Source organism: Phaethon lepturus, unplaced genomic scaffold (assembly GCF_000687285.1).
Source record: "Phaethon lepturus isolate BGI_N335 unplaced genomic scaffold, ASM68728v1 Scaffold45161, whole genome shotgun sequence".
NCBI classification, from domain to species: Eukaryota; Metazoa; Chordata; class Aves; order Phaethontiformes; family Phaethontidae; genus Phaethon; species Phaethon lepturus.
The window spans coordinates 1-13,061 of NW_010520675.1; the positions used below are offsets into that span (position 1 = coordinate 1).

At 47.9% G+C, this 13,061-nt stretch overlaps 1 protein-coding gene across 1 annotated transcript; it reads left to right on the top strand.

The window, feature by feature from the left end:
* Positions 1-1,765: 1,765 nt before the first annotated feature.
* On the top strand, positions 1,766-12,730 carry DRD3 (dopamine receptor D3; the record flags this gene model as incomplete). The annotated part of the gene is made up of 5 exons (XM_010297463.1): positions 1,766-2,047; positions 8,715-8,827; positions 10,051-10,193; positions 11,305-11,501; positions 12,385-12,730. Coding segments are annotated over exons 1-5 (1,081 nt in total), but the record flags the coding sequence as incomplete, so codon positions are not given.
* Between the last annotated feature and the right edge of the window lie 331 nt (positions 12,731-13,061).

A 13,061-nucleotide genomic window follows, 5' to 3' on the forward strand; every position in this document is an offset into this window, starting at 1 on the left:
CTGGGAGCGAGGATTGACCTCCAGGTGAGGGTCGAAAATAGTGCTTTAGGATGTAAGGGACGCAAGATAGAGGAAGGAACCCGCAGGCAAACTGTGTAATGCGGTGCCCTGAGCCTTTTGGTTATACTGGGCGTGCTGTCTTCTCCCTTCCCTGTCGTGGCTTTGCTCATCAGCTCGGCAGCTGCTTAACGTAGTTTTTTTCCAACGCAACAGACCTAGCCTTTCATGGCCCCAGACAATACAGGTTTGTCGCCGGTGCAGGGGACGTTGCAAAACGAGTCCTGTCTTTGGGCGGCTGCAGCTGAACTATTTTACCAACAAACAGTCCTGGACTTGGCAGCAGGGCTTTCTCTATGGGAAACCCTTCCGATCCGGTGGAAGGCTTAACTGCCTTGTCAGGGGAAGGCAGAAGAAAGAGAGAGGAGGAGAGACAACCGCAGGGGCTTTCAAACAGCGCACGTACCATAAGAGATTGTTTCACCCCTGTCCTGAAGGATCTGTGTTCACAGGGCAGAGGGGAGTTCAGCTTCCCTCTCATTCAGACCTTGCCCTCTCCCAGCTACAAAGCAGCAGGGGCAAGTGGCACCAGTTTTAAGGAAGAATATATGCCAAGGGGCTGGAGCAATTTATACCTATTGCACACCTACTCTTCCAGAAGTCTGTGCATCACAGATGCTGCTGTTCAAGGGGTGAGGTGGAAGGAGTAATATTTATACCATTGGCATTGCAACGTTTTGTCCTTGCCTTTCGTACCTGTCACACCGAGGATGAGTTCAGCGACGGGAGCACTAGCAAAGGATGAAAAAACATCAGATAACAAGCGATTAAATGTCACAGAACAACCCTGGGACAGCAACCTTTGCATGCCTGGGAAAAAATCATCCTCCTAAATCAAGGAAGGGTAGGTTCCTGAGCACAATCACGAATCCATTGTAAGGAAAAGAAATGCAGAGTACCCTGCAAGCATCCTTCCATTATTTCATCCCAAATGACAAGTTGATTTGCTCTTCAGCACGGGAAGCAGATCTACTGGCCAGGCGTGGAAAACACAGAGCACAGTATGGATGAAATGGGGGCAGCACTGACAGTCAAGCTTTGGCAAGGCAGGCAAGGCCGAAACGGAGCGGTATTTCAACAGAAGGCCTGGGACAGAAACACGTTGAGTAATTCAGTAGGTGGTGCTTACTGCGAGGCAGCCAGGGTTCAAGAGGCTACTTGAGCATTGCAGGTGCAGCCTCTCTGCCAGGCTGCCGAGCACTCAAGTGCGTGAAGTTATTAATGAGTTTTTTTTTGACGAGGGAAGGGGGAGGGTACTTCCCAGAAGAAAAGATACTAGGCCGAAGTTTCTAGTTTGGGGAACTGCATTGGGTCTTCCTCAGCTCTACAAATTGTCATCTTTCAGGCTGCGCTCCTGCCTGGCTGACTTGTACTGTGGTATGGCTTTGGCGCATCTTAAAACCATCGCTGCTTTCCTTACAGCTGCACTGGTTGGTAAGATGCACCTTTCAGATGCACACAGGAGGTAAAGTCTTGCATTATTCTCTTGGCTTAGAATTCAATGAAAAAAAAAAAAAACAGGCCAAGCAAGACTGTAAGCAAAGCTCTGCCTACACATGAGCAGAAAAAAGACCTCTGTAATTGGCTTGAAGTAGCATTCATGGAGGAAGTGTGAAAATCATACACCGTCCACAAAAGGTACTGTTCTCCAGAATTATTGTAGAGCCCTGATTTTCAGTCATGTCTTTCTCTTTGCAGTGGCGTGCCCATGGCTCTCTTCACAAGAACCAGCAGTCTTCCCAACACCACCGACCCCATTCCTTGTAGGGCAGACAACGCTACAGAGCCTGACCTGCCGCACTCACATGCCTACTACGCCCTCTGCTACTGCATCCTGATTTTGGCCATCATCTTTGGGAACGTGCTGGTCTGCTTAGCTGTGCTGAGGGAACGCACCTTGCAAACAACAACAAACTACCTTGTGGTGAGCCTGGCAGTGGCGGACTTGCTGGTGGCTACTTTGGTGATGCCATGGGTGGTGTACCTGGAGGTGAGTATGTCTCAGGAAAGATTAGCTGCATTGAACTGCAGTACAAGCTCACTGGCTTCGTGTATGCTCTCAGGATAGGTCAGCTCTGGTAGAGATAAAGTCCATTCACATTTTAAGCCCCCAGCTAGCTCTGGGGCACTTGTGGGGTGCGTGGCAGCCCACAGTGTCACACAGGTGGCCCTCATAGGCTGGACAAACACACCGCAGTCCCACCCATCAGCAGATACCCTGAGCCTGGCTCTTCCTGGCAGCGTTCAGCCTCTCTGAGCTTGAACGGCAGCTGGGCTACAGCCAGTAATGTAGATTGTGGGTCCTGACATGCTAATACCACTTTCATCTGAGCATCCTTGAAGCTTGACTCCATCAGCCAGAAGGATTGCCAGTGAGCACCGTGATGGTTCAGGAATGGCAGGGGAGGCAGTAGGGTGGAAATACCTTATAGGAACTCATCTTGGAGCCCGGATCAATCCCTGTTCCTGCTGGCCAGAAAACAAGCAAGGGCAGTCAAAGCCTCATCTCCTGCAGAGTTTAAGAGTCTTAAAGTCCATGATGTTAGGTCAGCTGCAAGCAACATTCCCCGAGCAGACTGACAAAGAGATGAAGCTGAAGAACATGCTCCAAAATCTCTTTAAGTCATGTAGGCATTTTCACAATAACTTCAAGGGACTCATCAAACCCTCAGGGTCTTATTCTCCATTTCCCTCATCATTGCACATTGGACTGGTGTAAAAATGTACTAGCATGACTGTGCACAGTGTGGACAACACCATCAGATATAGGGCAGCAAAGATGGAAACCAAATTCCTCCACAGTGTGGCAAAAGCCTGAATTACTGAAGCCACTCCTGGGGCAAACATTTTTACTAAAGTAAATACATGAAGGTATGCTAACAGCTGACATTTTTATCCGTTTTCTTCAGCATTCTTACACTAATTCACAAAAACTGGTAGGTCTAGAAAAATTAGAGTGAATGTCTATCAGCCATAAGCTTTCAGCTGAGCCCTAGTACCCTGTTCTCATGCTGAGACAGAATAAGCCTCTGAGCCATGATCTCGCTGAAGTCTCATGCTCTTCCTGCAAGGGGCAAGCCGGGATCAGGATGAAGGGTAGGGTAAATATTCTGTTGGCAGCTGCCCACCTTTGGCTGACCTCCTTCCCGCGAAACAAAGCAGAAGCAGAGAGGGATTTCAACTTGCGCATATGGACTGCGCAGCGCGTGAACAGAAAGTAGGACAAGACAGGACAACACCAGCAAATTCCAGGCCTGCTATGTGGGTGCAAGGAGATTCGATCAAGTAGCAGGGGACTGGCAGTGGCCTACAGCCTTCCTCTGCCACCGGAGTACGTTGGACAGGCAACACAGCTCTAAGCTCTGGCCCACAGCCTAGGCATTTTCCTCGTGTTAATCCAAGCCACTCTTCCAAACTGTGCCCGCTGCAGTCTCAGCAAGGCTACAATTAAGAGAAATTAAGGGTTTGCTCTGTGTATAAGTATTATTAGTAAGGGCATTGATGGGTAATTATTTATGTATAACATCACCGTGGAGTGAAAGTACAAAGAGAGCACCGTGATACTGCATGTGTGATCATGTCCCTAATGAAGTCAGTAGCAACATTTAGACTAATATGTGTGGAGCGGTCCTGGAGCTGGCCTGCAGGATGTGTACGGCTCAGCTGCGTTACATCGAATGACTAAAAAGCAATGAATAAGGGGGAGGGGGGGAAGCCATCCCAGCAAGACAGAATTAGATTCTGCAATTTGATAGCAACTAAAAAATGTTATTAAAAGTCAAATTTTATTTTGGACTGGAATAGTCCATCATCACGTCAAGCGTATATTCCAGTCTTTAATGAAATCACAATATGCTTTGTGTTAGAAAAATGTTACCACTCGCTCTCGCTGTGGAGAGCGTGGGGCTGAGGCACATCTGTGAAGCAGCCTCTGGCCCCATGCAGTACTGTGGTCACAGTTTGTGAGCACCACAGTAGGTCTATTCCCTAGTTGTGTTTGTAGACCCATTCAAGATTCATTTCCATCTCTGGAGCTTGGAGAATCAAAGTAGCTGATCCAAGAGTCACCCAACCAACAGGCAGAAGAACCTCATACAACCCAAACCCAACCTACCACTACCAGCATTACACAGTATCTCCTAGACAACAAGGCGGTAGGAGTCCAGCAAGATTAAGATTTAAAAAACAGTCCCCAAAAGCCCCAAAGTCGTTTAGATATTTGCTGCTGTTTATGGATCAGCGATGCTACCGACGAAGCGGAAATGGCATCATGCTTCAGTACACTATGGGCCTGGAAATTGCCAAGAAATCTTTCAGTCCCCAAAACCATGTACAATACCTATTCATCATCTACTGAACGTTTGCCAAACCAGACATCTGAAACCTGGCCATTATTTATGGAGAAGATAAAGGTGGATGAATACCTCAGATTGAAATGTCACTTGTGAACTTTGTGCTTTACACTCAATTTTTAGAGCCATCTGTAGCCTGGACCTGCTCCATTAAATTTGTCATTTTATCAATCATGCAAACTAGAACTGTCTCTTTCTGAGAGGTCTTTTGGGAAGGCTGTGACAGAGCAACAATAGGAACAGTTCATAACCTCAAAATCCTCATCTCCAGCTAATGAATTTATGGAACAAAAATGCTATTCAGCACTGTTTTTAGCAATCTTTTGGGGTCAGTGGGTAGGTCTAATATACCAGTACTGCTACCCCAATTCTTTACTGACTTCTGATGTCGTGGCTGTTGCGACTACTGAAGCTCACCAAGGTTTCTAAGACAGTGGCATCAGGGCATCCTGCCCATTGGAGTTTGATGGTATCAAATGCCATCATGCCTATAGTCATGGTATAAATGGAGGAGGACATGTAGCAGCATGGCTGGGAGCATCCTTCTCAGTATTCTCACAACATCCAGTTCTACCTCTAAAGGGGAAAAAGAGCTTCAGAAGATGATTGTCACTGGTGTCCAGTCTGCAGCTCTGTTCAGAGCACGTGAGAGTAACACTGTCTCCTCTTCTGTGGCTCTCACACCAGAGCAGCGAGACCGACAACTGCTCTTTGAGCCCAAGGAGCTCACCAGACTGCCATCAAAGGGTGGACACACAACTGAGTTACTCCAGCTCAGCAGTTTAGTACTTGTCAGCTGGTCTGGCTGCGTGCATGCTCTTAGTTACTCTTGCCGTGCAAAAGCATAAGCAGAGCCACTTCACAGCTGCAGGGGAGTTCATGGCACCCCCAAGAAGAACGCTCTCTTAAATACAAAACACTTAAGTGAGCATGCCTAGGTGCACCACTAATTACGTGCCTGTCAGCACCTGATGCGACGTCATGTTCATATTTTATTCTTTCCCATCCATGTACTCCTCAGTACGGCATCATTATACCAATCCGATTTAGAGAGACTCTTTTAGTTATTTCTAAGTATTCAAGATAGTGATGGATTTTAATAATTTTTAATAAGAATGCACAATATGGTGTTTTTTTAAAAAACTGGAAGGCTTCCTATAGTGTTGGAAAGTTTAAAATATTAATACCGCAATTTTGTGGATAAAGGAGACTGGTCATCAAGAAAGATGAGGTGACAACCTGACCTGAATAGTCTACAGGGAGCTTTAACATTGTCTTTGACAGAGCCAGGATTTCATCCTGAACTCCATTCCCACTTCTGCCGCACATGCACCGAGTGGTAATGAGAGATTGTATCAGCTCATCTCTGTGGTTCGCTCTCATCAATTGTAAGAGAATAATATTTGACCATGCACCTCACCCAGGCAGTTGTGAGGGTTCATTCAATTAATACCTGTGATGTGCTTTGAGGTTCCTGGACAAAAGACACCAGAGGGATAAAGCATAGCTACCCCGCCAGCACATGAAAACCAGAAATGCGCACTGGCAAGTTCTAGCTGCTGTAACAAAGATGAGCAGAACAGAGAAAGAAAAGGAAGAGCAGAAATAAAATTAAAAAAAAAAAAAAAAAGAATGAGGTCTATGATAAAAAGGCTCTTCTTCATTGTTAAATTCTGGAATAAATTCCGGATTTGCATAGCCCACGGGTAAATATTAACTACTTCAGCAGAGCTACTCCCCATTTTAGAAGTTGTGGCTGGTGGAAGTGAGGATGGGGTTTTAGCCCAACTTTTTGATCTGTCAAGCATTCTCTTCACACAAGCTACAGCTTAGTGTGCAGGTGGTGTGGCCTGAATGCGTCAGCCTGAGAGGGTTCACTTCAGAGCCATTCCCACCACCACCACCTTCACTTTTAAGGGTTCACATTCCCAGTGCTTCTCTTCAGGCTTAGCATTTGAATGTGCTCAGGACCTTGGAAACTCCCTCAGTTGAGAGCTTGCACATCTGCTGGGCTCGTGGCAACTGGCTTTCGTGCGAACACCTGGCACCAGCTCCTGGTGAAATATTCATCAGATTACACGGGCGCTGCATTGCATTTTGCCCCAGACTACAGAAACGCTCCTTTTACTGGGTCCCACTGCAAAGGCTTTTATCAGCATTTATCATTTTGTTTCATATTCTGAGCTGGTCAAGCAGATCTCAAAATCTGCAACTAAAGCAAAAATGGTGTGGGGTTTCATTCAAAACTGAACCTACCTGTTAAGGTCCCTAATTTCAGAGGGACAGCCTTCAGTTTGCACATCTTGCAGCCCGCCTACTTGTGCAGAAAAGTTCTAAGGGTTTAGTTTTTTTTTTTCTCTTTTGCTGCTTTTTTTTTTAAAAAAGAAATTAAAGGAGCCCCAGAAGTATCAGAGAACTCAGGGGGATAGCACAGTTCCCTACTGCATTTTGCAAGCCAACTCCCATTTCTCTCTCCTGCATTCATTCAGGGTCAGAGGGGTCTAATGGAAGACTCTCTCACTCAGTGCCTGACTTCCGACACGTAGCAGCTGGGTCCAGCAGAGAAGACCTTAAAGACATGGCTCACCTCAGCGAGTTTCTGTCCCCATGTGTGGGAATGCTGGCACAAGCAAAACCACTTGGATTCCTCAGGGTTGTTTCTTACACTGAAAACAACCCACACAGAGTGAACTCTGTATTTATACCAGCGCTTCTCGCTGCAGGGAGCCATGTCCTTCCTAGGCATCCACACTTGCTGCTGGGTGGACCCACTGCCTTAGAAGCCAAGCCTGCTTGTGGCACCCTCTCCAGCCTGATCTGCGATGGGTATTTTTGAGTGGGTCTTGAAAACCTCCAAGGACGGAGCCTGCACAGACTCACCAAGCAACCGGCTCCACTGCCTCACTGTCCTCATGATCAGAAAGTTTACCTTCATAGTCAGTCTGAACCTTTCTTCTTTTAACTTATGCCTGTTGCCTCTCGTCCTCTCACCACGCACTGCTGTGAAAAAACTGGCTCCACCTTCTTAGTATCCTGGCTCCAACCTTCTTCATAACCTCCCACTCAGCACTGGGGGACTGCTGGTAGGTGCCCCCCTCAAAGCCACCTCTTCTCCAGGCTGAACAAGCCCCGTTCCCTTAGCTGCTCCTCACAGGACAAGCGCTTCAGCCCCCAGGGACTGTCTCGGTCGCCCTCCAATGGACTTGTTCCAGTTCATCAATGCCCTTCCTGTGCTGGGGCCCCCAAAGCAGACGCAGTACTCTAGATGTGGTCTAAATGTAAGCAGAGAGACCAGGAACTAGTGCCAGTCCCTGATAGCTTCCATGGGTCCAGCTGAACTAGCAGGATCTACAGGGTTAAAGGTTAAAATCCAGGTTCTCTCCAAGCAAGGACTTTCCTCCCTTTTTATCTCCGACCCACCTCTCCAACCGGCGCAGCGTTAGATTTGTTTGCTGTACTCATCCAACAGCCTTATTTGTTGGAAGGCAGGCTGCCGCCTTGTTCATCTCCTACCGGGAGCGGGAGCTGAAGCAGACCACCTTGCTCGAGGCAGGCTACCGTCCCAGCCCAGGGGAGAGCAGTGCCAAGCGGTGCTTGGAGCGTATTATCGTCAGCCGAAAAGGTCATTGTCAAGAACTTGATGGCTGGGCCAAAAATGCATTTCTCCATCACAAAGACTGGCCACAGCTAAGCTTTCATGATTACACACTTCAGATTAAAAATTCAAAACAACCCGAACAAAAGCTTGACATGGTATCAAACCAAACCTCTTTATCTGAATAGCTTGTGAGTTCTCACTCAGATCTAATAATCAAAATCTATAACTGAGATAAGAATTGAAATAAGGTTTTGGAGAAGCCTTGGGTCTCAGGTCTCTGTTTCATACATAAATGCATAAAATTTGCAGTACTTTTCCAGCCTGCAACAGAACTCCAGCAGCTAAGCTGAGGAACACTTTCAGCCCTTAGATCTTCTCAGATAATCCTTAATCAAAGGATATATATAGTGGTATCAAATTTTATTCAATTTATCATGCTAGGCCTTAAGGAAAGGGATAGCTGCTATCTATTTCTTCACCCTGCTTAGGGTTAGGGTTAGGGTTGAAATCAAGGTGTGATTCCTTCTCCATGACCTCCTGTTATGTTAGCCTGCACACAACATGGGTGCCTCAGTTTCCCTCTGCACATCACAGTGGACATGAACTAATCCAGCTGTTGAGATACTTGGAGGAGAGCACGTCCTTATATGTAACTTATCAGGACTTGGTGCAGAACAGGGCTGACAGTTTTGTGGTTGCTGGTGCAGGTGACTGGAGGAGTCTGGACTTTCAGCCGCATCTGTTGTGATATCTTCGTCACCATGGATGTAATGATGTGCACAGCCAGCATTTTAAACCTCTGCGCTATCAGCATTGACAGGTGAGAGCCAACAGCATCCAGGGGGATAGGCTGGAGATGAGGGTCAGCCCTGGTATCCAAGCGTGGCAGGGACAAGAAGTTGGGGTTTGCATCGGTGTCTTCAGGAACATAAACCTCCCTGCAAGTCTGTCACTACCACTACTGCTATTAATATGGCTCTGCCCACCATGTGCTAGAAGATGTCGGTGCTTAAGAAAAGGGCAGAGAGACACAAGCAATAAAGCGTCACCAGTAGGTAGCCAACGGCATCCTCATGCTTTTGAAGGCAGGAACCAGAATTGGTCATCTAACTGGGTCTCAAAGAGGGTTTCTCTTTTCAGAGACCTCACTCATGAAGTTTTAAGAAACAAAATCCTGCCATATACACAGAGGGGTGAAGATTATGGCTGCATAATCTTCAGCCTTGCCCTGTTTCTCTGCGTCTTAAAACTGAGCCTATTCTAAGCAACACTGAGGTCTGGGAGCCAAGACCTCGGCACGGGTGGTGCTGTCAGGACCAAGGAGTGGGGTAAAGAAAACACTGCATGCTGTGATGAACCACCCCTGTAATATGTGGTGTAAGGGTAATCATACGAAGCAGCTCTCAACGCTGTGTTGGTCCGGTGTTCCTCCATGGCCGTCTATCCCTGTTTCAGTCCAGCTCCAGCTGCAAGCAGCAGCCCTGGGGCTATCCTCAAGACAAGACTCCTGTGCCTTTCAAATCCCAGGCTTGCCGTGCTGCACCCCCTGAGGCGCACTGGCAGCCGAAGGCCCTGGGCACCCACCCGTGGGCAATCCTCCGGCTGTCAGCGAGGCCAACACTGGAGCGAGCAGCCAAGGCACAGGGCGTAGCAGGCTGCGGTTGCTCCAGAGGCTGCTTTTTCCCAGCAGTGCACCAAACCTTAAGGCCTTGAGGGATGGGGGTTTCCTGGGGTTTCCAGATCCATCTAGTATCCCAAATCTTGTAGCTTCACAATGCCGGCAGTTCTGCAGAGCATTTCTCCACAGTGCTGCCAACTAACTGATTTCCTCTGTTCCTCCCCCCAACACCCCGCTTACCATTTCTACAAATTGCTGATCCCATCATCTGATCTTCTCTCCTTTCCTCTTCCATTTCTTCACCACGTTCACCATCATGTTCCCTATGTGGCTTTCATTTCATTTCTCCTTTTAAAACCTGGTCCATATCCATTTCCTCCCTCCATTCTTACCTCCCCTCTTCCTGGAGCTGGTTTGGTCTGCAGGTACACTGCAGTGGTGAAACCAGTTCAGTACCAGTACAGCACTGGGCAGAGCTCCTGCAGGAGGGTCTCTCTCATGATCGTGGTAGTCTGGATGCTGGCGTTCGCTGTGTCATGCCCTCTCCTCTTCGGCTTCAATACCACAGGTAGGTGATGTCCCAAACAGTAGCGCACAGGGAGGGGTTGGAAATGGAGCTGCCCTGTGTATGGCCAGGAGCTGCCCTGTGGGTCCCGCAGACGTTCCGAGTTACAGGGAATTTTAGGGAACTGGGAAGCACGCTATGAAGGGTGAAAAAAATCTCCAATGCTGGAGAGCAGATGTGCTCTTGTCTCTACACTTGCCATTTGCTCAGACAGACACTGACTGTTGCTATGAGGACAGACCTGCCTGCTTTATTGCCAAATCAATTCCCATCAAAGCATCCAGGTCTACAAATCCCCCCAAACAATCACTTAGTGCACACAGAGCAAATCTCCGGATGTGCAGCACTTTCAGCACATAAGACTTACTGCATCTTATCGATATCAACAGGTCCAGACACACAGTTTTAAATCTGATACAAGACACATTTCCAAACAGCAAGGATTGTGTATTGGCACTGCTTGCAAGAAACCTCTTTCCCATCCAACTGGCTGTCTGCTTCCTCACCTAATCCCTGAGGAGAGCAAAAAATTTATCCTCCTCCTTGGAAGCAGGTTGGTCTTTCTCCTTCCCCTCACCTAGGGCAGCCCATTCTCCCTGGAGGCAGAGGGGCAAGGGAGCCCTCCTCCTCCCTGAGCAGAAGTCCTCTGCTCCCCATCCATCCTCTATGCAGTGCTTGAAGCGAGAAGGGGACAGGGAGTGGGAAGTGCTGCTGTCCCCCACTGCCTGGTCCAGACAGATGGGCGTGAAGGCACAGCTCTGCATCTAGACAGCTCAGAGGCTGCCAGTGGAATAGGAGAAAGGACAAAAGGAGAAAGGATCCCCTGAGAAAGTATGGGAATAGACACGAGAGAAGAGGGCAGAGCTGTTGGCCAGCAAGGGAGGCAGATGCATGTTGGTCATGCTAGATAGCCCTAGGTAGAGTCCATTTTAAGCATCAGTTAGGTGAGTGGGTAGGCCACAGTATAATTTGCCACAACAGACGGCACTTGCACTCCATAGACCGCCTCTGTCTCCCAGCCACCTTTCGACTTGCTTTGCCAACGCACCAGAGCCTCCTTGTACTAAACCGAAGCAGCTCAGCCACTCCTCTCTCTCTCTCTTCTCCTCCCCAGGGGATCCCAGTGTCTGTTCCATATCCAACCCTATTTTCATCATCTACTCCTCTTTGGTGTCCTTCTACCTCCCCTTCATGGTGACCCTGCTGCTCTATGTCCGGATTTACCTCGTGCTAAGACAAAGGCAAAAGAAGCGAACCCTCACCCGGCAGGGCAGCCACAGCGCCAGCACCAAACCGTGCTATGCACACAAAGTAAGATCCACATGAATGCACTAGGAGCTGTCAAAGACGACGGGGCATGCATCATCTCTTCTCCTCAAAGGGTCAAAGCACAGAACAGGAAGCGTAAAGAAGGGACATGGCATGTTTTCATCCCGTTCCTCACTCACACACTATGATATTTGAGATGCAGAAGCTCCAGTTAAATCCTTTTCTGCTCTCTAGAAAGAGGATAGCCCCTGTGTATCTCTGCCCTCTAGAACTAGGCAACTAGAAAAGAGCACAGCCTACTTCAATATTTCTTCAGAGCAAGGCTTTCTTAGCCATGCAGAAGTCTGGCTAATTTCTTCATTTATTGATTTTAATGTCTTGATTTATTGATTTTTTGGTCTATGAAGCTTTGTTCTCAGGACTTCATAGGCTTTAACCTAGATTTTTTTTTTAAAAAACCCTCTTCATCTGACAGACTTAAGAGGTCAAAATGCTCATGGTGCACAGAGCATTTATTCCACTGACCTTTCTAGATGAAATATCTGCAACCATGGGAACCAGCACAATGGTTTGAAAGGGATTGCCTGGTCACGCATATCTGCTTGTTTTACCCATTTTTTTCACAGTGAAGCCACATTTAAAAAGGGTGGGGATATTGAGGGGAGCAGGGCCAACACAAAAATACAAGTGAAAGGTTAGCAGAGCGAGTGTTTCATCTCTCATGCTTCTTCTTGGTGGGATGGAGGCAGAGAGTTGCCCACTGTTGGTTCACCCCTCTGATAAGCCAAGGTCAGTCCAGAGGATATGGTGCAAACCTAAGCAGCAAGTGGGGCTGAGGATGACTCCTACAACTTTCCTCATCATCGTTTGACCCAGTGAATGGTTTGGATGGTTCCCAGTTCCTCTGTGGCATCCTCTTTTGCAGGAACACATGGAGAGAACAGCTTTGCCAACCAGATGCCAAGGAACCTTTTCCCCCTGTCTTCCACTCAAATACTCAGGCCAGGAGATGTCTACCAAAAGGAAGTTGCTGACTGTCTTCACCCTGCAGCGGTACCGCAGCTTCTGCCACGAGGCATCCCTCGCCAGGACACCAGGGACTACACAACGCAACAGGCTGGAAGAGAGGAGAAAGAGTACGAAGCCGGGACTGGAGGTACGGAGGCTCAGCGATGGCAAAACCATCAGCTCTTTGAAGCTAGCGCACCAGCAGCCCCGGCTGATCCAGCTTCAGGAGAGAAAGGCAACACAGATGCTAGCTATTGTCCTGGGTGAGTGAGAGCCACTTTGTCTAGTGGGGTGCAAGGGGTGATGGTTTGGGACTTGAAAGAGCAAGGAATCTCCTAATACAGTGGTAAGATTAAAAAAAACACAGGCCAGGCCCAGACTTCAGCTGTCACTGCTCCACAAACTCAGGAGAGACAACGGTAGGGCGTTTAAGGATCTAGGGTAATGCTCTCAAATGTTGAGCCAGGTATGTTAGTGTTTTATTTGCTACATATTGTTGCCCTTTTGTTTTAAATCTGTGGCAAACAAGCCCTGCTAGAGACAGCAACAGCCAACACCTTTGCTTTCCCTTTTCTTTTATTATTATTATTATTA